We start from the raw sequence: 26,549 nt of genomic DNA, 5'->3' as shown, positions 1-26,549 counted from the left end.
TGCTCAATCCCCACAGTGTCCATAACCATGTATCTTAATCACTTTACCGGACAATAGTTTAACACAGGCTTAAACACACAACGCTCAGGGCAATCACATAGCATCCAACGAAATCGATCCCGAATGAGCCCCCGCAACAGGTAAATGATAACATGATTCTTACTGAGTTTGTTTGACATGGAAAAATTAACACTGTTGCCAAAAGCAACCCAAGTTTAGGAAAAAAGCTACTTGACATGATATCCAGAAAATGAAGCACGGACAATGTAACATGAAATACAGGAGTTGGGCTGTTTAGTTACAATTTGACAAATGGGAGTGAGTGAAAATTCGAGGAGAATTACAGTGCCTATAAAAGGTATTTCCCCCCCCCCCCCCCCCACTGGAAGTTTTCATGTTTTATTGTTTTACAACATTGAATCACATTCAATTTAATTTGGCTTTTTTAGCATTGATCAACAGAAAAAGTGAAAACAGATCTCTTAAAAGTGATCTAAATTAATTACAAATGTAAAACACAAAATAATTGATTGATTATTCACCCCCTTCAAGTCAGTATTTTGTAGATGCACTTTTGGCAGCAATTACAAGTCTGTGTGGATAGGTGGATTGCATATCTGGGCACTGCAATTTTTCCTCGTTCTTTATAAAACGGCTCAAGCTCTGTCAGATTGCATAGGGATGAAGAGTAAACAGCCTTTTTCAAGTCCAGCCACAAATTCTCAATTGGATTGAGGTCTGATCTCTGACTTGGCCACTCCAAGATATTAACTTAGTTGTTTTTAAGCCATTCCTGTGTAGCTTTAGCTTTATGCTTGGGGTCAGTGTCTTGCTGGAAAACAAATTTTCACCAAGTTGCAGTTTTCTTGCAGACTGCATCAAGGTTTCCTCCAGAATTTCCCTGCATTCAGTACATTCATTTCACACTTCACAAGCCTTCCAGGGCCTGCTGCAGTGAAGCATCCCCACAGCATGACGTAGCCATCACCATGCTACACAGAAGGGTGATGTGTTTATGATCATGTGCGGTGTTTGGCATAGCATTGTGTCTGATGACCAAAAAGCTCAATTTTGGTTTCATCAGACCATAGAACCTTCTTCCAGCTGACTTCAGAGTCTCCTGCATGCCTTCTGGCAAATTCTGGCCAAGATTTCATGTGAGTTTTTTCAACAGTGCCTTCCTCTTTGACTTTCTTCCATAAAGCTGTGACAGGTGAAGCACCCTGGCAACGGTTGTTGAATGCTCAGTCTTTCCCGTTTCCATCACTGAAGCTTTTAACTTCTCCAGAGTTGTCATAGGTCTCTCAGTGGCCTCCCTCACTAGTCCCCTTCTTGCATGATCACTCAGTGTTTGAGGATGGCCTTCTGTAGGCAGGTTTATAGCTGGGCCATATCCTTTCCATTTCATGATAACTGACTTAACTGTACTCTAAGGGATATTCAATGGCTTGGAAATTTTCTTGTGTCCATTTCCTGACTTGTGCTTTTCAAGAACCTTTTCATGGAGTTGCTTGGAGTGTTCTTTTGTCTTTATGGTATAGTTTTTGCCCAGATATTAACTCACCAGCAGTTGGACCTTCCAGTACAGGTGTATTTTCATTTCAGTCAATTGAGACGCCTTGACTGTGCACAGGTCTCCAAATACAGATCTCCATTTAACTGATTATGTGACTTCTGCAACCAATTGGCTGTACCAGTGATAAGTTGGTGTGCCATATTAAAGGGAGTGAATACTTGTGCAATCAATTATTTTGTGTTTTATATTTGTAATAGTTTAGATCACTTTGTAGAGATTTGTTTTCATTTTGACACAGAAGAGTCTCTTTCTGTTGATCAGTGTCAGAAAATCCACATTAGATCCACTGTGATTCAATGTTGTAAAACAATAAAACATGAAAACTTCCAAGGGGGTGAATACTTTTCATAGGCACTGTATCTTAAAAATAACTGATAACTAGGACTGAGACTGGAATTCAGTTAATGGTCTATGGTAATTATATATAGAATATAAAACATTTTAGGAATGCCTTACAGGCCAAGTCTAATTGAGGGATTCTGAAAGTTTGTTACTGAATATTAGTTAACCAAGAGTGCATTACAGGTGGATTTAATTGTGAAATTCTCAGGATTATATGTTGAAAACAGAGAAACAGAAAACAATACACTGCAAATGTTAGCATCTGGAACAACAATATGTTGAATGAACTCAGCAAGTCGAACAATATCTGTATGGGTGAGGGTGGGTGGGAGAGGAAGCATTGGCATTTCAGGTCAAAACCATGCATTAGGACTTAAGGCTGATTTATACTTGTGTGTTAAATCGACGCCGTAGGTACGGCGTAGCTGCGAACCCTACACTGTATTCTGCGCAAACCCTACGCCGTAGCCTATCACGCACCTCTCCCAAAATGTAGCTACATGTCGTGGCAACGTGGACCGCAACAACTGTGATTGATCCGTTTGGTAGCGTCGCATTTCCTCCTAGCTGCAATAGCTTCCCATTGGGCGACTGAAGGGCAGGAAAGGAGCTCTGGCTGCAGTGCTTTCCATAAAGCTTCACAGCTTTCCGAAATTATGGAGAATACATTTCGCTTTCTATGAAAGACCTACATTGGTACCTGTTTTCGTTAACTGAAAGAGGATTTTCGCTTTTACGAAAAAAGACACTCGCTTTAAACTTGTTTACCCCGAGAAAGACTACCATGACCATGAAGCCTTGCACGGGCAGGTGTGTGCGCATGTGTGTACGTGCCAATTTTTTTCGACAAATCAATTTTGGCTCAAAATGCCCGATTCTGTTAGGTGACACTACACTGTACATACAGAAAATTCACCCTCCTTCTGCTTCAGTCACCATTGTTTGAAGTTTGAGTTTCTTCGTGTTGAGTTTCAACATGAAGAAACTCAACACAGTGGTATAGAAACCCCACCACCACCTTGCGTTTTGATGCTGAATTGCAGCGCGAAGCAGACACACCAACGCACAAGTATAAATGCTCACAACGGCGTAGCCCACTTGTGTAGGCTATGGTGTAAGCTAGTACGCACAAGTATAACTCAGCCTTAAGGGTGGGGAAGGAAGATAGACTGCATAAAGAGCAGAGAGGGAGTGGTGAGGCAAGGACTGGTAGGTGATTGGTGGACCGAACAGCATGACAGCTAGATCGAACCAGGAAGGGGAAGGGTAGAGTTGGGAGATGGAGACAAGTAAATAGTAGAGAGAAGCAGATTTTTTTTAAAAAAATGCAGATGTAGCCAGCTGGGGGCATGTGAAGGTGAAGATGGAGTCAGCTAGGAGGATGGGAAGCAGGAACAGAAAGGCTACCATTGTAATTTGATAAATAACAAGTCTTTTGGAGAAAGGACCAAGAACTGGAGGCTGGATGCTGATGAGTTAAATATATAGATAACAGGTGGATGGAAACCAAAGGAGAAGGGTGGAGGGGAATGAAAGTTAATGATAGAGAGCTGGGGGGGTGCGGGGGTGTGATATCCAGGAAAAGGGTCAAAAGTAGCAGAGGGAGAGATGGAGGAGGGGAGGTTAACACACCAGAAGGGAGAGTAACCTGAGATTGAAAAAATCCCACAGAAGGAGGAGTTCCTGCAGAAGGCAGAGGGAGTGGGGAGGAGAAGATGTTGGCTTGCATTGGGATTGTGTTGCAGCTGGCAGAAATGGATGAAGAATGATGGGCTGGATGCGGAGACTAGTGGGGTGAAAAGGGAACTGTGTCTTTGTTTTGTTTGGAGGAAGGTGGGGTGAGAGAAGAACCTTATTGAAACAGGAATGTGAGAGCATTCTCTATCAATAACATTAAAAGGAAAGCCATTTTTCATGAAAAAGGCATTTTAGATATGTTGGAATGCAGTGCTTCACATTGAGAGTAGTTGGGGCAGAAGCAGAAAATCTGGGAGAAAGGGATGACATCCTCACAAGGACAGGCTGGAAAGGAGTGCAGTCTGGATAGCTATAGGGGCTAATAGGTTTATAGTAAATGTAATTTGTAAATGTAATAGTAACTTGCCTCTTGAGATGGAATTGGAGAAATCTAGAAAAGAGAGAGAAGATATCCAAGTGAATTTAAGAGTGGGGTGGAAGTTAGTAGTGAAGGTGATAAAATTGACAAGTTCTCCATAGTAATGAAAAAGGAATTAGGAAATGAAAGTTTGTAGCAGGCAATGTTTCAGATAGCCAATTAGGGTAAGTGCCCTTCAATTTGTAGGAAGTGAAACAAGTCAAAAGCAAAATTGTTCAGGGTAAGAATAAGTTCAGCCAGGCAGACGAGTATTTGTAGAGGGGATCTGCTTGGATTCAGATAATCAGGAATGAGTTAAGGACTCTTTTGTGGGCCAGTAGCTGCAGTTGCTTGTGTTTGAAACAATACCTGCTGGCCACATTTTGTGCATCATCTGATAGTTCATAGCATAGTCGAGGTAGATTAATCTAAATATCACAATATGGTAGAATCATTTACCACCAGTAAATAATATAGGTAGAATATTATACTCACCTTATTAAGTTTGTCTTCATTATAATTTCGTTATAAGAAAGGTTTGTTATACCCTGAATTATGCTTTCCATTTGAAAGGTAATATAATCACAAATTTTAATTGGTCTTGAAATTAATATAATTTTTGGGAAAACATACAAAAACCATTTAGGAGATTGAAGACTGGGGTTAATTTAATAGTTTGCCTTTGTGGATAATTAGTTACTTGTAGTCTAATGTTGGTTTTCTGATTTTAAAGGTGGAAAAGTTGAGAGTAATTTGATACCTTGCAGAATTTGTGGAAGAACTTTTTTGGCAGCAACACGAGTAAGTTACAATATCATATGAATTTCCTTGTATTCTTTACTATTCCTTAGTGATTATTGTGTTGTGAGATGATTCAACTCTTTTGGGACTACGAATTGCTAATTAGATATGATAAATGAAGTGGATTCCGATTAATTGGGCCATCGATTCATAGTGGCAGCTGCTTACTTGGGACACTCTGCCACTTAATTTGGGCAGGAGACTGTTGCTTAACAGGTTCTAACTAGTGTCAGTTTTGTGTGGCGGTTAGACACTACACCGTGCTTAGGGCAAACAGTTTTTAAATAGCGTCAGTTGTGTCTTTTTGTGTTCGAAAACAGTGATTTTCTCACTGATAGCAGGTGAGAAATAAGCAGCAAGACAATTCTGAACTGTTTTGCTCACTGTGGTTTCGAGCTTGGAGGTGCCTGAAATGACCGGAGGTGAAAATAAAACAATTTCACTACTTCAGTCAGTTGAGAACTATGAAGAATTTGAAGGTATCAACAATCATCTAAATTTTACAATGAAAGTGAAGATTTGGAGGATGTAATTGCCGATAACATTGTATGAAGGCAGTCCATTATCTGCACCAGTTGCCTGTACTGATTTTATTCATTACATACACTGCATGAATTCTGCTATTGATAACTATTAGGGACTAATACAGTTTCATACTAATTTGTTCTGTATTTCATTGAAATACTTGTTGCTCAGTTTGTCTTTTTTTTAATATACCTTTTTAACTATTTCCTTGAAACTTGGGCTATTTGAGGCAGCCACTTAAGTGGTCAAAATGGACTGGTCGTGATGTGACCCAATTAACTGGAATCCACTATTATTTAAGCATATTGTAGGGAAGCATTTGTAATATATTTTTCATGTTCAATCTAGAATGTATGTCTTTATTTATAAAGTGATAAAAAACATTTAGGTGAACTTTATACAGTGAGAAGATGCTCAGATAATAAAAAAATATATCATAGTGATGACTTGTCCAGCTAATTCAGCCAACTTCATGTGTATGACTGTGAAAAACTTTTGTAAGGATTTTTATGTAACATTAAACTTCCTTTCTTTTTCAAGTTGGTTGTTCTGATTTCAAGATACAGGTTTACATTAATAATTTTTGAGCGCCTAGACTGTAATGCGAAAATGGCAACAGCTTTGTGGTAATTATCTATCCAATATTACTGGCAAATTACATCACTGAACATTGAAACAAATAGCAGTATACAGGGCCTTGCAAAAAGATTCAGCTCTAACTCTTTGTTCACATAAATAAGTATTGTAACCAGGGATTTTGATCAATTTAATAGAGAATTTTTATTTGTGAATCACATGCCCCTTTAATCATAGTAGAATGCAAAGAACAAGGAAAATTGCATAAAAATCTAAAAATTCAAAAACGGAAATGTCAGCAGTTCAAAAGTATTCATCCTAGTACTTGGGACTTAAGCTCAGTACTTAGTGGAACCACCTCTCGCAACTATTACAACCAGTAGTCTTTTTAGATAAGTCTCTTTTAGCTTTGCACAATGCAATGGAGCAAGGTTTGCCCATTCCTCCTTGCAAAATTATTCAAGCTGGGCCAGGTTAGTTGGGGAGAGGCGGATCAACAATCTTGGGGTCTTCCCAGAGATGTTCAATCGGGTTAAGGTCAGGACTCTGACTGTGCTACTCAAGGACATCAACTTTCTTCATTTGAAGGCACTCCATGGTTGCTCTACCAGTGTGCTTTGGGTCATTATCCTGCTGAAAAAATGAACTTCCTCCCCACCTTAAGCTTTACGGCAAGGGCTAGCAGATTTTTATTAATGATTCTCTGTGTGGTTAGGAACATTCATCTTCATGTCAATCCTGATCATATTTCCAGTCCCTGCTACTGAAAAGCATCCCCATAGCATGATGCTACCTGCACCATACTTTGCAGTAGGGATGGTGTTACCTGGCTAATGTGCAGTATAACACGTACTGCTTGGTGTTGAGACCAAAATGTTCTACTTTAATTCAACTGACAAGACCTTCTTTCTCATTGTTACAGTATCTTTTAAGTGATGCTTTGCTAAGTTTTTACAAGCAGCAAGGATATGCTTTTTTTAAAGCCAGGGCTTCTTCCTTGCCATTCTTCATAATACCTTTTTGTGCAAGTTTTTAGAGATTGTGGAGCCACTAACTTCTGCAACTCACTCAAAGTGACTGTTGGCATCACAGTAGCCTCTTTTAGAAGTGCCATTCTTTTCCAGCGAATATGTTTAGAAGGGTGGCCTGACCTAGGCAGTGTGATTGTGGTTTCATATTTTTTCCAGTGTTTCATGATGGACTGCACTGAGGTCCAAGGTATGTTCAATGCCGTTGAGATGGTCTTGTACCCTTCTCCAGATTTATATTCCTGTATTATCATTTCCCTGACTTGTTTTGAATGCTCTTTTGTCTTCATTTTTGTTTTGTCTGTTGAAAATCTACCATACTGTTGGACCTTAGAGAGAGGGGGTATGAATTCATTGAAAACAGGTGATCCTCCAATTTTCTACATCAACAAATTGGGAAAGTTGGTAAGGTAATATATTGCACCTGAGGAAAGTTAGCATAGTAATTATGGAAAGTTGAATACTTTTTCGGCCTCACAATTTTGGTTTTTAATTTTTAGTAAATTACTGACAGGTTTTGGAACTTTTCTATTGATTTCACATGATGCACAATGTTTTAAAGATTGGCTCAAAATCCTCAAATATATTTTAAATTCAGAAAATGAGATAGTAAAATGTGAACATATTTGTGAGGTCCGAATACTTTTTCAAGGCACTATATGTCAGATCTTGCCAAAAGGTTTTGCTCAGTGGAATGCTGTAGATAAACTACCCAAGAGGCTGTGACCCTATTCCTTTTGGCTCATTCTGATAGGCCATTATAACAATATTTTTGGCTCTGGGTTTGAATCTAGCTGGGTTAATGGGAAAAACTCTGCCTGCTGTCCTACAAGAATTAATTTTGAGTTATCTTTGTCCAAACTAACTGTGCAAACATGATAAAGCTAATATCTATTGGGCCTAGTTTAGTACCATATTGTTACTTTTATAGAGAATACCAGTGAATTCAGGCAGTAAATATTATCACATCAAAGCCGGTTCGATCATGGAGTTGAGTCACTTTATTCAGAGAGCGAACTTGTGTTTTAAATCTGTGTACATTGAGTTACACAGAACACATTAATTGTACTATCACTATTACTCTGCTTTGTTCCAAACACTAAAGAAAGAAACAAGCTGGAGGAATTCGGGGTTAGGCAGCATCAATGGAGGGAAATTAAGAATTGACATCTTGGGTTGCAATCCTTCATTTGTATTGAGTCGTAATGGTGGCCAGTATAAAGAGGTGAGGGGAAGGCATGGAGCAAGAGCTGACAAGTGATATATGGATCTGTTAGAAAGGGTGTCAGGCAGGCAGAGGAGGACAGAGTTGAAATAGCAACAGAAGCTGTGTAGTGAAAGCTGGAGGTGACAAATCAATACACACAGGATGTCTTATGGCCAAATGAATAGATAAGAAAGGAAGATGGAACATGGAAGCACATAAGAGAAGTAGGGTGGGAAGATTGGAGCACTAGGGAGAGGAAACCTAGTGGGAGGAATGGATGGGCAGAGGTGGAGTGGTTGTGAAAGGGAAAGAAGCCAGGAATCTGTGGTGGGTACAGGGAGAACTGGGTAGACCCAGAGAAGAGAGAAAAGAGACAGTTTATCTGAAATTGGAGAATCCGGTGTTCATAACCATTGTATTGTAGACTGTCCAAGTGGAATATGAGGTGGTGTCTTCTAGTTGATGTTTAGCCTCACGCTGGCAGTTAAAGAGGCTGAGGAGAGACACTTCGGTGTGGAAATGCTGAGGTGAATTAAAATGGCTGTCAACCAAGAAAAGGACAAGGTGGACAAAGTGGTTGCCTAGTCTGTGCTTTGTATCACTGATGAGACCATGGAAACCAGTTGAGATATCTTCAATTCACAATATTTCCCATTTGATTTTCCACTGGGAAGAAAAGTGCTTGGATTTTTTCAGAGCAATTATACAAGCTGTGATGTTAATTATGAAGCTATCTGCACTAATGACACTAATAATTTTGTTTGCAGTTGAAGCATGAACCCATCTGTCAAAAAAATGCTAACAAGAAGAGGAAGACCTTTGACTCCAGTAGACAGAGAGCTGAAGGAACTGATATTCCCACCCTAAAGCCTCTAAAGCCCAGGGTAGGTAGACAACAGTTTACAAAACTTTAGAAATAAGGTATTATTTATTTCAGTCACAAAGAAGTGTTTTTATTTCAGCTGAATTGACAATTTTCCATGATCATGTAATGAAACCTCCAGATTGTGTCATGAAAAGCAGATAATAGAATATATTAATTTTTCAGGGAAATATTGCAAAATGTAGTTGAGTCATGTGCTCAGTTCAGAATTTTTATTTACTTCTGACCAAAAACACCACCAACATTCGAAGTAAATTTATTATCAAAGTACATGTCATCATATACAACCCTGAGATTCATTTTCTTGCATGCATGCAATCACAGTAACTAAAAGGAACACAATAGAATCAATGAAAGATTGCACCCAACAGGATGGACAACAACCAATGTGCAAAACACGACCAACGAAAAGCAAATACAAAAAGAAAGAGAAAAAAGGAAATAATAATGATAAATATCAAAATGTGAGATGAAGTAGTTCCATAGTTCCATAGGCTGTGGGAATAGTTCCATGATTGGGTGAGTGAAATTTACCCCTCTAGTTCAAGAACCTGATGGTTGAAAGGTATTAACTGTTCCTGCACCTTTGGTGTAGGTCTTAAGTAAGGTCACCTTACTAATGGCAGTAGTGAGATGAGAGAACGGCCTGGATGGTAGGGGTCCTTGATGGACGATGGATGCTGCTTTCCTGTGACAGCACTACATGTAAGTGTGCTTAAAGGTGGAGAGGGCTTTACTCATGGACTGGGCCACATCCACTACATTTTGTAGGCTTCTCAACAAGGGCATTGGTTTTTCCAGACCAGGCTGTGATGCAACCAATCAATATCCTCTTCACCACACATCTATAGAAATTTGTCAAATTTTTAGATGGCATGCTGAGTCATAATAAACCTTTAAGAAAGTAGAGGCGCTGCCATGCTTTCTTTGTAATAGCACTTGCGTGCTAGACCCTGTACAGATCTTCCAAAATGATAACACTAAGGAATATATAGAGTTGAGAATTTTGGGTAGTGTAGGAAAACAGCGAGGTCAGTAACCAAAGAGTAAAGGCATTAGCTATGGAAGGACCAGAGAAGAGTTGGAGCAGAACAATCCTAAACAAATTTTACCTGCTTGGAGTGTATTTTTACCTACCTAGAATGTGACGCCTGATGTGCAGTTGAAGTGATTTTAATAATAACTCAAAAGGGGAATGAATAAAGATTATTGGGGTGATTTGTAGCCTAATGGGAAGGAATAAAAACTAATGGGTTGTTTCATTCATTTAGTGTTTAGCTAATTGGCTTGGTGCTATACGCCATAATCTTATTACTGTTTCATGACTGCTTCTGCAAATGTTTTTTTGCAAACATTATGAATAGGTGCTTTTTGAGAAATTGATTTGGGATGTTAAAATAGCTTCTTCCCTCTGTCATGAGATTTCTGAATGGTTCATAAACCCATGAACACTACCTCATACAAAAACATGAATAAATATTTATTTCTGTAATGTATAGTGCAGCATAAATTACATTAGAAATACTCATTTTTGAAGGGGAAAGTAGCTTTTTCAGATACATTGAGAATTGCCAATGGATAGTTAGTTATCCATATTGAAATTTAACTTTTCATTTTGTCATGCTGATAGTGAGTTTCTATGGAAGTATGGAACAGGAAATGAGAATGAATATGGACTGCATGCAATATATGTTTAAATTAATGTGTCTATTCAATTTTATATCCTTTAGCCTGAGCCTCCCAAAAAGCCCTCAAATTGGAGACAGAAGCATGAAAGCTTTATTGCTGCCATCAGAGCAGCCAAAAAGGCTACCCAAATAATGAAGGAAGGGGGTACTCCACCACCCCCACCACCACCTTTATATGATCCAGGTATGGCATTTCCAATTAGTATTTTAATTCATTAGTTTAAAGAAGGCTTAATAATTTAATTCTTAATACAGAGCTAATATCTATTTGCCAGTTCTACTTTTAAAATTGGTCAATCCAACTTTATTGTTTTTGATTGTTAATAATTTTTCACTTTTTATTTGGTCTGCTGTTTATAGCAATTTCTATTTTTGCAGTTTTTATTCTTAATAACTGCACTGTTTTGGTTTTGCTTCTAAATTTAATTTTCTCTGGGAGTTTTCAATACTTGTAAAAGAAATGAAAGTTGTTCACTTTATCTTCTAAGATGTATGTGCAACAAAAGATTATCTTTGCTAAGGTCTACTTTTTCTAAAATAGTATTATTTCTAGACCATAACAGTGCAACTTAAGTTTTATGAAGTTCCTACTTTTATTTTATTGTGGCCTGATTACTGTAACCGGCTTCTGTGAACATATTTCCATATAAATATACAAAAAATGTAACTTAATTCTGCAATACTCATGACAGAGAAAAAAATGGGTTTTACAGAACTCTGACTAATGATCAGATTTTGTTGTGTATGTAGATAGAGCAAAAAGACTCAAAAGGACATTTGAAGACGGGAAGTAATATTACAAAACATGGAGCTTGAAGAGGGAATTCTGAATGGTAGTGATAGTATGTTTAAAGAATGCCATCTTCAGACCCAACAATGGAATAAAGTGAAAAAAATCTATCAGCTCCCCTTAATAAGAAACTTCAAATAGATTTTCACTTGATTTTCAATTTCAAAGAAAACAATCATAACTAGTGTAACTTCTTCAGGATTATTTTAATCTTCCCGGAATTGTCAAGGTTTGATTTATTGTCAGATGCAGAAGTACGTGTATGCAGTGAAAAACTTGCTTACAGCAGCATCACTAACACACATCATGTATGCAGCATTCACAAGGAAAGCATTAATTAATCATAAATTATCCACAATTTTTACAAAAACAAATGCAATTAGAACAAAAAAAAAGTCTGTTTTAGTGCAGGGCTGTTGAAGTGGTCATACTGCTGCTAAGCTGTAGTGATTAAGTTTTTGCCAGTTGGTTCAAGAATGCATGGTCAAAGGGAAGTAGCTATAATACGTGGGAGCAAAATGAAGTAACTCAATCATGGCTGATTTATTTTCCTCCTCAACTCGTTTCTCTTTCCTATACCCATGACTTGACCTCCATAGTCATTTGTGGCAATGAATTCCACAGATTCATCACCCTCTGGCTAAAGAAATTATTCCTCATCTCTGTTTTAAAGGGACATATTTCTATTCTGGGGCTGTGCCCTCTGGTTGTACTCTCTCCAATTTTTGGAAATACCCTTTCCACATCCAATTTTTCTAGGGCTTCTGTAATTGAGAGACTTCAATGTGATCCCCACTCATTCTTCTAAATCCCAGTGAGTACAGACCCTATTCATGAACTTTTTTGGTATGACTTTTAGCTTTTGTACCTTCTGTCTGATCTAGCTATGAAAAGATGGCATGGCCTGAACGGTGTGGTTCTTTGATAATAGATTTTGCCTTCTTGAGGCAGTGCCTCCTGTAGGTACTGCCAGTTATGTAGAGGGATATGCCCATCATATATTGGGCAAAGTTCAGTACTCCTTGCAAGTTCTTGTGTTTCTGCGCATTCCTGTACCAGACCATTGATACAACCGGTCAGAATATTTCCAGTAGTACAGCTGTAGAAGCTTCTTAAGAGTGTTCAGTGACAGGCTGAACATTCTAACAAAGTATAAGTGCTTTCCTTTTGATTATGTTTATATGTTGGGCTCAGGACCAGTCATCTGATATGTTAATACTCAGGAATTTGAAGCTGTAGACTATCTCTACCACTGACCCCTCAATGTAGACTAGAACATGTTTGCTTTTCTTCCCCTTTCTGAAGTTACAATCTGTTTTTGGTTTTGCTGGCATTAAGTGATTGTTTTTACAGCACCACTCAACCAGGTGACTTATCCCACTCCAGTAAACTGACTGACTTGAGGGTTTGGGGTCTGATGTTCTTGTTGTTTCTCCTCGTGGGTGATCTGTTTGGCTTTTGTGCGAGGGAGGAGTTGAGGAGTTTGGGATTTGAAAGTTTTTGGCTTTTTCTTTTCATGTGGGGGGGGAATTGATGTTCTTCTTTAAACTACTTATATGGATTTCTATATTTCATGGCTATCTGGGGAAGACAAATCTCAGAGTTGTATTCAACATACATACTTTGATAATAACATGAACTTTTGAACTCATTGTCACCTGTGATCTGGCCAACATCATGTCATTGACAGATTTGAAGATGGCATTTGTATCAGAACCACTCCCAGTTCTGCAAGCATGATTTAATCAGGGAATTATATATAATATTTTTTTCTTTTGCCTGCCTGTTTTGCAATTCTCTAGTTTTAAAAGTTCTTCATTCCTTTATCCTTCCTTATTTATGTATCTGCCCATGGTGTTTATGTAGAGCCCCTTGAGTCTTTTTCTTTTTCAATAATTTTATTAATTTCTTACATAAAAGAATACGGAGTACAATAGGATATATAATATATATATCGATTACAATATATTGAAATCACAGATGAAGTGTAATTACCCCATATCCATATAAATTAAATTTAAACATAATATTGAAAAAAGATAATTTTATTATACAAAAAATCTAAACCCACTATCAGGAAAAAAAAACAGCTGTTTGGTTTAAAAAAAAAGGAAACGATCCTTAACATATAGTAGAACATATTAGCCAACATCTGTGCTTAATAGCAAATCAAAGATTTTGAAAATAATTCGGAAAAGGTCCCCACAATGTTAAAAAATCTTGTCTAGGTTCAGAGTGGTCGGCTATGTGCGGAACTAAAGGAAATGGAGCAGATCTTAAATAGGTTTTTTTGCGTCTGTGTTTACTAAGGAAACTGGCATGAAGTCTATGGAATTAAGGGAAACAAGTAGTGAGATCATGGAAACTGTACAGATCGAAAAGGAGGAGGTCCTTGCTGTCTTGAGGAAAATTAAAGTGGATAAATCCCCGGGACCTGACAGGGTGTTCCCTCGGACCTTGAAGGAGACTAGTGTTGAAATTGCAGGGGCCCTGGCTGAAATATTTAAAATGTCGCTGTCTACAGGTGAGGTGCCGGAGGATTGCAGAGTGGCTCATGTTGTTCCGTTGTTTAAAAAAGGATCGAAAAGTAATCCGGGAAGTTATAGGCCAGTAAGTTTAACGTCGGTAGTAGGTAAGTTATTGGAGGGAGTACTAAGAGACAGAATCTACAAGCAATTGGATAGACTGGGACTTATTAGGGAGAGTCAACATGGCTTTGTGTGTGGTAGGTTATGTTTGACCAATCTATTGGAGTTTTTCGAGGAGGTTACCAGGAAAGTGGATGAAGGGAAGGCAGTGGATATTGTCTACATGGACTTCAGTAAGGCCTTTGACAAGGTGATTAGTTAGGAAAATTCAGTCGCTAGGTATACATGGAGAGGTGGTAAATTGGATTAGACATTGGCTCGATGGAAGAAGCCAGAGAGTGGTGGAAGAGAATTGCTTCTCTGAGTGGAGGCCTGTGACTAGTGGTGTGCCACAGGGATCAGTGCTGGGTCCATTGTTATTTGTCATCTATATCAATGATCTGGATGATAATGTGGTAAATTGGATCAGCAAGTTTACTGATGATACAAAGATTGGAGGTGTAGTAGATAGTGAGGAAGGTTTTCAGAGCCTGCAGAGGGACTTGGACCATCTGGAAAAATGGGCTGAAAAATGGCAGATGGAGCTTAATACAGACAAGTTTGAGGTATTGCATGTTGGAAGGACAAACCAAGGTAGAACATACAGGGTTAATGATAAGGCACTGAGGAGTGGAGTGGAACAGAGGGATCTGGGAATACAGATACAAAATTCCCTAAAAGTGGCGTCACAGGTAGATAGGGTCATAAAGAGAGCTTTTGGTACATTGGCCTTTATTAATCAAAGTATTGAGTATAAGAGCTGGAATGTTATGATGAGGTTGTATAAGACATTGGTGAGGCCGAATCTGGAGTATTGTGTTCAGTTTTGGTCACCAAATTACAGGAAGGATATAAATAAGGTTGAAAGAGTGCAGAGAAGGTTTACAAGGATGTTGCCGGGACTTGAGAAACTCAGTTACAGAGAAAGGTTGAATAGGTTGGGACTTTATTCCCTGGAGCGTAGAAGAATGAGGGGAGATTTGATAGAGGTATATAAAATTATGATGGGTGTAGATAGAGTGAATGCAAGCAGACTTTTTCCACTGAGGCAAGGGGAGAAAAAAACCAGAGGACATGGGTTTAGGGTGAGGGGGGAATAGTTTAAAGGGAACATTAGGGGGGGCTTCTTCACACAGAGAGTGGTGGGAGTATGGAATGAGCTGCCAGATGAGGTGGTAAATGCGGGTTCTTTTTTAACATTTATGAATAAATTGGACAGATACGTGGATGGGAGGTGTATGCAGGGATATGGTCCGTGTGCAGGTCAGTGGGACTAGGCAGAAAATGGTTCGGCACAGCCAAGAAGGGCCAAAAGGCCTGTTTCTGTGCTGTAGTTTCTATGGTTTCTAAAGATACCCAGAGCGGACAGTCCTCTCAATTAATATAATATAACCAAAACGTAAGATTCCGTATATTGACTGCCCAGTAATAAAACCTAAAATTGGGTAAGGCTAAACCTCCGGTTTTTTTTTAGCTTTTTGAAGATGAACTTTATTTAATTGAGAAATCTTATTTTTCCATATATAAAAAGATATAATAGAATTCAAAGAATCAAAAAAGGATTTAGGAATAAAAACATGTATGGCGTGAAATAAATATAAAAATTTAGGCAAAATATTCATTTTAATAGAATTGATTCGGCCAATCAACAATAAAGAGAGGGGTGACCGATTTGATAGTGCCTTCTTAACATAATTCAGCAGTGTAAAAAAATTTTCTTTAAAAAGGAATTTATAATTCCTAGTAACTGTTATGCCCAAATAAGTAAATTGATTTCTTACAATTTTAAAAGGAAGGTTAGTATTAACTAATACCAAATTATTCAAAGGAAAAAGTTCACTCTTATGAAAGTTAAGTTTGTATCCTGAAAACTGACTAAAGCAGGAGAGTAAAGAATGTAGAGAAGGTAAAGAAGACTCCACATTAGAAATGTAGAGCAAAAGGTCATCAGCATAAAGCAAAACTTTGTGGGTAATACCCCTCCTTAAAATATGATTAGATTCCCAGAAAACAATAGCTAAAGGTTCTAAGATCAAATAAAAAAGTAAAGAACTCAAAGGACAACCTTGTCTAGTTCCACAATGAAGTTTAAATGGTTTAGAGTACTGAGAGTTAGTAAGAACCTGAGCGGAGGGAGATAAATAAAGTAATTTAATCCATTGAATAAAATCAGGCCCAAAGTTATATTTTACTAAAGTTTTAAATAAATAATTCCATTCAACCCGATCAAAGGCTTTCTCAGCATCTAAGGATATCACACATTCTGTAATCTCTTTAGAAGGAGAATAAGTAACATCCAATAAACAACGAATATTAAAGTGGGAGCTTCGATTTTTGATAAATCCAGTCTGATCATCAGAGATAATAGATGGCAAAATATTTTCAATCCTATGAGCCAAAAGTTTAGATAAAATTTTGGTATCAATATTAAGTAATAAAATAGGTCTATAAGAAGAGCATTCAATTGTGTCCTTATTCTTTTTAAGAATAAGCAAAATAGAGGCTTCATAAAAAGATTGTGGAAACTTACCTAATTTAAAAGAGTCGGAAAGGACTGAACATAAATGAGGTATAAGCAAAGAGGAAAAGGCCTTATAAAACTCTCCAGGAAATCCATCAGAATCCAGAGCCTTCCCCGAATTGAAAGAGCGAACAACCTTGGCAATTTCCTCATAAGAAATAGATTGATCCAACAATTTTCGACTATCATCAGAAAGTGTAGGAATGTTTAATCGATCTAAAAAATTATTCATTAGAGTACTATCTTTAGGAGGATCAGAGCTATAAAGTTTACAGTAGAATTCTCTAAAAGCATCATTTATTTCTAAATGATCCAATGTTTTATCACCATTTTTACAAATTTCTTTAATTTAATGTTTAACTATAAAGATCTTTAATTGGTTAGCTAATAGTTTACCCATTTTATCTCCATGAATATAAAACTGGCTTTTATCTTTTAAAAGTTGCATTTCAATTGGATAAGTTGAGAGCAGATCATATTTGGTTTTAATTTCAACACGTCTTTTATATAAAACAGGATCTGGAGCCAAAGCATATTTTTGGTCTAATTGTTGCAACTGATTGGCTAATTCAATTCTCTCCTTATTAGCTTTTTTCTTAACACTTGCGGGAAAAGAAATAATTTGATCTCTAATATAACCCTTAAAAGCATCCCATAAAATAAGACTAGAAGTCTCTTCTGGTGTATTCTCTTCAAAAAAAAGAATAATTTGTTTCTCCAAAATTTTTAAAAAAAATCTTTATCTGATCACAAAGTTGGATTAAAATGCCAGAATCCGTTTATTTGGGAGACACCCAGAAGATTTAAAGATAAAAACACAGGAGCATGATCTGAAACGGCAATTTCTTTATATTCACAGGATCAAACCAATGGAATCAATTGGCTATCAACAAAAAAAAATCAATTCTGGAATACATATGATGAACATGAGAAAAATATGAGTACTCTTTATCTGTTGGATACGAAAACTGCCAAACATCAGCAATATCACATTTCATCAGAAAAGATTGGATAAAGGAGGCAGATCTACTACAAGTCAATCATTTAGAAGAAGAACGATCTAAAACAGGATCTAAACAACAGTTGAAGTCTCCTCCTAAAGCCAAAGTATATAAACTTAATTCTGGTAAAAGCAAAAAAAAAAATTATTCTAAAAAACCTGGATCATCTATATTCAGGGCATACATATTAGCAAAAACCATTAATTTATTATCTAATTTCCCTGATACTATAACACAACGCCCATTGGTATCAGACACTACATTATGTTGAATGAAAGACACTGAATTATCTATAAGAATTGAAACTCCTCTTGCCTTAGTCTGAAAGGAGGAATGGAAAGATAAACCCTTCCAATGGCTGAAAAGACGTAAATTATCACACTTACGACCATGTGTTTCTTGTTAAAAAAAATTGAGACATTCAATTTCTTAATATAATTAAATATCTTATTACGTTTCACAGGATGGTTTAATCCTTTCACATTAAAACTAAGTAAATTAAAAATATGGTCCATTTTAAATATTGCTTAAAGGAGATGTTTGAATAAAATCTGTTGGAATATATATTACATCCAAGCAATGAGCTTTAAGATAAAGTAACCAAGCAACAAATGAAGCTAAGAGAAGCAAACAGCTGATAGAAAAAAAGAAAACCACCCCCCCGCCCAGAGAGAGAAAGTCGACCAAAGGGCAGTCGACAGCTAAACCTACCATTTCCCTTCCAAAACAATCTACTGGCTGAGCTCCAAAAAAAATTTTCATGGCAAAACTGCTTTCCAACAAGACACAACAAAAAACAGAGCAAAATTAAACATATTTTAAAAACTCATAAAATTATAGTATTAAAATATTAGAAAGAAATATGAAAATTCAAAACATATTAACTTAGAAAGTATTAACTCAAAGAAAACTTATATTAAATCCTTAATTTTCTAAACAAGGAAATAAAAGTACAAAAAAAGATAGATACGAAGGTATACTAAAAGTTTTTTAAAAAATTGTTCATAAAAGGAAGTACTGAACAGTTAGACTGCTGATTCTTAAAAAAAGGATCCATCAGGCAGGCGCAAAATAACTTTATGTAAAGAGTTATTGAACAGTTAAACTTCTGAAATTGATTCAGCACTCAAATGCTGCACCTCTTGAGTCGAACAGAACCATTTCTGAGAGCCATTTTTCAAATTGATTCTAAGATGAGCGAGGTTACGAAGAGAAGGCTCAAAATCTTTATTATACAATTCCCAGATGACTTTTTTAAACTTGAAGCGTTCATTCAACACCGTGGGTGAAAAATCTTCCACAATTCTATACTTCTGGACTTTATAATCAATCATACCTTTCTGACGAGATTCACAAATTAAAAGTTCCTTTGTTTGAAAGTCGTGAAGACAAATTATCACTGAATAGGGTTGTCCTTCTAGAGAATGTCTTGGTACAGGCAATCTGTGAGCTCAATCTATTTTAGGTGAAGATTTTAAAATATTCGAAAATAAATTAGCCAAAAGGTTTGCAAAAAAATTCTGAAGGCTAATTGCCTTCCACTGACTCTTTAAAACCCAGAATACATAAATTATTTCTTCTGTTTCTATCTTCTAAGTCAATGATCTTCTGTCTTAATGTTTCATTAACCTTTAACTGTTTATCACAGATCTGTTCCAAGTCGTCAGTCTTTGCATTGAACATCCTCAAAGTGTCTTTGTTCTCTTTTATCCGTTTATTGTGTTCACTTAAAGTTTTTTGAATAGAATCCAATTTTACATCCATTCATTTAAATTCAGCGTTGAGTTGCTGGAACTCCTCCAAAAGTGCATTGTTATGCTTCTGAAGTGTCTCCATAATAGATTCCTCTTCTTTTTTATTAGCTTTAGCACAACTTATCATAAAGCAATATTGCGTTTAAAAGTAAGTTTTCAAAACTAGTTGGAAGCAGTAAATTAAAAAGAGTAGGAGCACCTATAAAAGTGCTGCCACTCCATCAACAGCCAGTAGGATCTCCTCGAGTCTTTTTAAAGTTCTTATTTTAACTTTTTACCATTTTGAAAGTACTCCACTCCATCCTTAGAATGTCCAAAGTGGATTTGCCTACATTAAAGTTAATTTACTGCAATTTTGCTTATTCATTTAATCATTTTACGATTTTTAATTTTCTGCTTTTTTTCCTCCAATTTTAGCTGATCTACTTTGTATTTCGCAGTCCTGCTACTAACAATACTTAACACAGGCAAGGAAGCAGAATGTGTTTCTAAATGCTACATTAAAATCATTTGGTCTTGCATTAGAGATTTTCCAACTGTTCTACCCACACCACCTCTGCTACTGAAAGCTCCCTTTACCAATTCTGACAAATAGTCTTGGATCTGAAGCATTAATTCACTTTCTCTTTTTTCAGTGGCTTGTCCAACTTGCTGTTGCCAACCAATCCTAGTTGTATGTGCAGACATCCCACACTGCAAAAACTCATTTCAGGGAGGTAGCACCATCAATTTGCGGGAGACTCCCAGAACTTCCGGGAGAGGTGGGATGTCTGCAATAGAGTAGCTCCTTAGCACCTAGCCAGCTAGTTTAAATAACATTAGCTATGCTAATGAATGAATGACACCTGTTAAACTCACCTCAACATGTCTTTTACAGTCTTAACCCACCATGGGCAATAGAAAACTCACTGTTGCAAAACAGTGCAGCAAGCAACACTGTCATTATTTTGACCCCTATTAGGCAGGGGTACACTTTAGGGTAGTCTGGGGTGATGTACGTTTTATATTTTCTTTTTTTGGAACATTCTCTCATTGCGCGCGTGCTCTCTCTCTGTCGCTGTCTCTCTCACTCTCGCCAGAAGAGTAAAAATGGGTGGAAATGTGGCAATAAACAAAGGGTCTTTAAAGTTACATGATAGCAATTTTTTTGAAGAAATAAGAAGTGAACTACCCTGTAAATAGTTACTGATTATGGAGAGTTAAAGTCAAAGTACCTCTTTTAGTGAGGTTTATTTTCAGTGACCAAAAGTAACCAACTGTGAAACAATATCCCGAAACAAACAGAATTATAACTTGGAGTTGATAATTTATTTTTTCATTTCAGCTTTGTTAGGTCCTGCTAATCTATTGTGAGCCAATTACTGTGAATTATCATGTACCTCTACAAGTTGTCTGTTTTGTTTTTTTGTAATGCTGAGTATTTTCTATCTAGGAAGGTATTAAATAATATCGTGCTTTGGTTAGCTAGGCAAATTGGGTTGTATTTGTGAGTTATATTTTTCGTATGCAAGTGCATCATTGGTTTTAACTTCACATCTGAAAAGCCTAGAGGAATTTAACCTGTATTGACAAATTATCTTTGTTTTCCTAATGCACTTGTCCATTTTTATTCTTAAGATTATGTCCAGTGCCCTTATTGTCAGAGAAGATTTAATGAGAATGCTGCTGAAAGACACATTTCTTTCTGCAAGGAACAGGCTGCTCGTATGACCAAGCCTAAGCATTCTAGTGCCAAAGGGAAACAAAGCTCTCCAACACAGGTAAAGTACGTGAGTTATTTGTTATTTAATGATAATGTACTGTAATTCCTTTTGTTAAATTTATTTTTTTTTTGGTGTGTGCGTGCGTCCATGATGATGTCTTTTTCATGGCTTTTACAAGGAGCAGAGAGAGAGAGACTGTGTGGCGCGCCACTCCTCACACAGACATTTTTCGCAGTATTTTCCCTTTGTTTTATGAGGTCGAGTTGCGATCTTGACACTCAACCCGGCACGGATGGAAAGAGTACTTGGGAGCAGACCCGACTAGTTTTGAACTCGGGAACCTCCACTCCTGGGTCCGGCGCTGATGTCATTGCACCACCAGTTGACCCTGTTAAATTTTTAGTAACTTAGGAAATGTTTTTCTTGGATATTAATTTCTTACTAGTACTTTTCTGCTCAGCAGCAAACAATACTTCATTACACTATCCTGTGTTTTAAAAAATTCTTTAATTTCCTATGCTCAGGTCAAGGTTCTGTATCAAAATCCTTTTTGAAGGAAACAATATCTCATCCAGGATATGTAAATTAAAGAGTATGTAATTTAATTAAAAATTATCTTCCTGATACAAAATAGCAATAGAATTAAGAAAGTGATGAGAAACTGAACAAAGTCAGTGGGAGTGAAAGATAAGTTATCACTGCCACTGACATCCAAAGACTGAGACACCACAATGGTAAAAGTTAGATTTTAGTACCTGAGAGTTTACTTGCTGGTAACTAGAATATCAGTTTTTAAAATTCATAGACAAGGTTGTAAGTAAAATGGATTTCTTATGGACATGTATATGTGGCCGTGGTGATTTTGAGTGCCGAGTTACATGAGGAGGAGCTGGGCAGCATTGACACTAGCTTCCTGTTAGTGTAGAACTTCTGTAATCTGGCACCCTTAAAATCTGGTACAGGACTAGCAAACTTTTTGAACAGCTAGATGGTGCTCCCAGCAATAACCCAACACTTATTTTTTGTTTCAGCTTATTACGTGTCAATACCATAAATCGTTCAGTTTGTGTTTAATTTGATTCAGAATGTCAAAACAAACAATATACAAACGATCCTGTCCAAGTCCCACTTATACCATGGACTAAATGAATGAAATGAGGGCATTTTTGAGTAAAAGATCATGAATGTTATTGTACTTGTATTTCACTGTGTGTGCTCCAGAAGCTACTTCTGACTAGCTGCTTAATGATGGTGACTTAAAATAAGCTCATTGCTTGGCTTATCAAAAAATATATTCTGTATACAATCCAAAATTGATGGGCATTATGAATCCCATTTTATAATATGCCTCAACTGTCATTGAGTTTGATTAGAATTGTATCAAATGACTGCCCTGAAAATTCCAAATACTATCACATTCATTTAAGATTATGATTATGAATTATGGTTGTTGAATGTGTTTGTTGTAAGGGATTGGGAAAACAGAACGAGCAAAAGAAGATGAAACTGTTGAGGATTATCAAATAATTTCATTCACCAAAATCTCCGGTACAGATAACTTAAAATTAGTTGTAACCTGTGGCTCCACTTCCTGCTCTTCATTCCTCTTGACAGAAAATAAACGGTTTGCATTTTTTACCAGTCAGTTATGCTTGGAATCAATCTTTTGTTTCTTTCAGGCCAGGCAGCATCTATAGGAAGAAATAGAGTCGACGTTTCAGGCTGAGACCCTTTGTCAGGACTAACTGAAAGAAGAGGTAGTAAGAGATTTGAGAGGGGGAGGGGGAGATCCGAAATGATAGGAGAAGACAGGAGGGGGAGGGATGGAGCTAAGAGCTGGAAAGTTGATTGGCAAAAGGGATACAAAGCTGGAGAAGGGAGAGGATCATGGGACGGGAGGCCTAGGGAGAAAGAAAGGGGGAGGGGAGCACCAGAGGAAGATGGAGAGCAGGCAAGGTGTTAGTGTGAGAGGGACAGAGAGAAAAAAAGGAAATAATAATAAATAAATAAATAAATAAATAAATAAATGGGGTAAGAAAGAGAGGAGGGGCATTAACGGAAGTTAGAGAAGCCAATGTTCATGCCATCAAGTTGGAGGCTACCCAGACGGAATATAAGGCGTTGTTCCTCCAACCTGAGTGTGGCTTCATCTTGACCGTAGAGAAGGCCATGGATAGACATATCAGAATGGGAATGGGACGTGGAATTAAAATGTGTGGCCACTGGGAGATCCTGCTTTCTCTGGCAGACAGACTGGGAGACCGTTTTGCTGAACACCTATGCTCTGTCCGCCAGAGAAAGCAGGATCTCCCAGTGGCCACACATTTTAATTCCACGTCCCATTCCCATTCTGATATGTCTATCCATGGCCTCCTCTACTGTCAAGATGAAGCCACACTCAGACTGGAGGAACAACACCTTATATTCCATCTGGGTAGCATCCAATCTGATGGCATGAACATTGACTTCTCTAACTTCCGTTAATGCCCCTTCTCCCCTTCTTACCCCATCCCTTATCTATTATTTTTTACTTTTTTTTCTCTCTCTCTCTTTTTTCTCTCTCTGTCCCTCACAATAACTCCTTTCCTGCTCTCCATCTTCTCTCTGGCGCTCCCCTCCCCCTTTCTTTCTCCCTAGGCCTTCCGTTCCCATGATCCTCCCCCTTCTCCAGCCTTGCATCCCTTTTGCCAATCAACTTTCCAGCTCTTAGCTTCATCCCTCCCCCTTCTGTCTTATCTTATCATTTTGGATCCCCCCCTCCCACTCCCACTTTCAAATCTCTTACTATCTCTTCTTTCAGTTAGTCCTGACGAAAGGTCTCGGCCTAAAACGTCGACTGTACTTCTTCCTATAGATGCTGCCTGGCCTGCTGCTTTCCACCAGCATTTTGTGTGTGTTGCCTGAACTTCCAGCATCTGCAGATTTCCTCGTGTTTGCTTTTGTTTCTTTATTATTTTGTTCCACTTGCTGGATTGAAGTTTTTATTTTACCGAAACACTGGCTTAGTGACTAGCACTGTCTTCTAATAGTCAGAAGATGGTGGGTAAATCCAGGCAGTGGCTCAGTCCTGCACTGCAACATCTGATGTCTTTCAGATAAGACAACACAGTAATTCCTTGGACAGCAGAATCAGCAACTAGTTCCCAAGTTCAAAGCAATTAACAAATCAGATCAAAGAAATATAAATTATGTATTGAGTAGTGATCTTGAATATATTGCCTAATAAACACTGATTCGGGAGTAGTTTTCAAAAACAGAATTATTCCAGCAAACTTCAAAAGGCAATCAATTGTTACAGTCTGGAGGAGAGAAGCAAGGATGAGGGGCAAATTGAATGAGGCCCAATGAGTTCTTTTTCTATGCCATACTGTGAGTTGTGAATAACTAGTTCTTTGACTTGTCTTACTCACAATATAGTACAAATCTCCAGTGCTTAAGAAGACTAACTCTCCAGTTTCAACACCTAGTGCATCAACACGTATTCCCCAACCTTCTCTTGGAAAAACTGTAACAGGTATATGGATTTTTATTTGGTTCTATTAGAGTATATTATAGTTACTTTTTGAACAGCAAATGATGTTTAAGGAGATGAGGTTGATGGTGGGGTGGAGTTGGTAAGCAATGGACACTTAATGGGGTGGAGTGAGACAAAGTATCTCAACTCATTAGCTGTTGTCAATGTATGCCTCAGCTGTGTTTTAAGATGGGATGAAAAAACTGTGTTAAGCAGATTGAAATCAAGTACTCAGTCACAGTTTGGAAGCATGTGAGACCCTTCTGGCCTGAATCAACTAAATTAATTGTGAAAGAAAAAGATAATTTAAGATTTTCAGAATGTTCTTCCTACTATTTTTCAAAATGATGCTCATACATAGGGAAAAATTTAACTTGTTTGCCACCTTCTATTAAATATTTAGAATTGAATTATTTTCTGTAATTATACCCATGCAAATTGCTTATTTGATGAATTAATTCTTAAATACAATATTTTAATTGTCAATGTTTTTAAAACCCAACTAGCACCATGTTGCTATTGTAGGGGCTGGCAAAGGAGGATCCATTTTAATGTTATTTTCATATTTATATTGATTTGTAAATGTTTTAATGTGTTGTATATAATTTTTTAACTGCCTACATCACTTCTAATAACTTTTAAGCATTTTCTAAGACATTTATAAAAAAGTTTTCTCACTTTGATGAGAAATAAAACCTGGTTATGAAACAATTGTCATGATTTCTGGAGAATGTTCAAAAACCTAGTTATCCCTTGGGTTTTATTACATAATTCTAAGTGTGGAGGGTCACTTCATGTTTGGTCCAGGTAATTTCAAGAAGCAGGAAGTGTTTAGTCTAAGCTAGCTGACAATCTTTAATTGTCATTCTTAGAAGCGTGCACACTTAACTGTGATTTTCAAACAACTCCTCCTTGGATATTACTTGCTACTTGCTGCATGTTTGCTGAAAATGTGGAGTAGTTGAATATGGAAACTGTAAACTATTAACTATAAAATCTGTTTTGCTGCAATATAGCTGTTTCTTCATTCTCTAAACATCCAGGCATCCCTTCTCATTGTGAAACAATTTAACATGTGTGGTCAGCTTCTGTTAAACAACCTTGGAAAGATTTGTGACCTTTGGTTTTAAGTAAAAGGTTGGAAGTTATACTATTACTCCAAATGATGTCTTAAGCTACTTAATAAGAGTAGTAAAACTCTGAACTTCCATTTAGATCTTGTACATGTAGGGAAAATGCAGGCCTTTTATCAAAATAACTTGACGTTTGTAACTGCAATAATTTATCAAAATTGTAACAAGTATCTTGTTTGCAGTATTTTCTACCACCAAAGGTAACTTGCCATCAGCCAATGAAAATAAGCTTCGAGATGGGTCACCAGTAAAACGGAGTCCCTCTGGTGCTGGTAATATTTCTGGAGCAGGAAGTCAACCCACTAGGTGAGGAAGAAGCAATGAATATAGAGTAACCTCTATACTAAGCTTGTTGATTTACTTTAAATTGATACAGATTTACTGCAGAAATTTAAATTAAATGGGTAGACTGTTGTATTATCTTTTTGCTCCAGGAATGTGATTTGAATTGGGCAGAAGTTAATGAGTTGAAAGCCATTTCTCAAAATGGCACAGTTTCTATTTGACTTTACACTTTATAAAGCAGTGCCATAAGACGTAGGAACAGAATTAGGCCATTCACCCCATCGAATCTGCTCCACAATTCCATCATGGCTGATCTCTGATCCCACTCAACCCCATACACCTGCCTTCTTACCATATCCTTTGATGCCCTGACCAATCAGGAAACGATCAACTTCTGCTTTAAATACACCCACAGACTTGGCCTCCACCACAATCTGTGGCAGAGCATCCCACAGATTCACTGCTCTATGGCTAAAAAAAAATCCTCCTTACCTCTGTTC

The 26,549-nt window shown here is 37.3% G+C and overlaps 1 protein-coding gene across 1 annotated transcript in view; it reads left to right on the top strand.

The window, feature by feature from the left end:
• zc2hc1a (zinc finger, C2HC-type containing 1A) overlaps positions 1–26,549 on the top strand; it is a 91,210-nt gene that overhangs the window by 33,206 nt on the left and 31,455 nt on the right. Inside the window, exons 2-7 of the mRNA XM_072253219.1 lie at positions 4,747–4,814; positions 8,918–9,034; positions 10,764–10,905; positions 21,032–21,174; positions 24,535–24,631; positions 25,947–26,070. Coding sequence (XP_072109320.1) covers positions 4,747–4,814; positions 8,918–9,034; positions 10,764–10,905; positions 21,032–21,174; positions 24,535–24,631; positions 25,947–26,070 — 691 coding nt within the window. The remainder of the gene's footprint in view (positions 1–4,746; positions 4,815–8,917; positions 9,035–10,763; positions 10,906–21,031; positions 21,175–24,534; positions 24,632–25,946; positions 26,071–26,549) is intronic.

This window comes from Mobula birostris, chromosome 1 (assembly GCF_030028105.1).
Source record: "Mobula birostris isolate sMobBir1 chromosome 1, sMobBir1.hap1, whole genome shotgun sequence".
In the NCBI taxonomy this organism is placed as follows: Eukaryota; Metazoa; Chordata; class Chondrichthyes; order Myliobatiformes; family Myliobatidae; genus Mobula; species Mobula birostris.
Note: the sequence above shows the minus strand (reverse complement) of the source record. Positions and strands in the feature narration are given on the sequence as shown.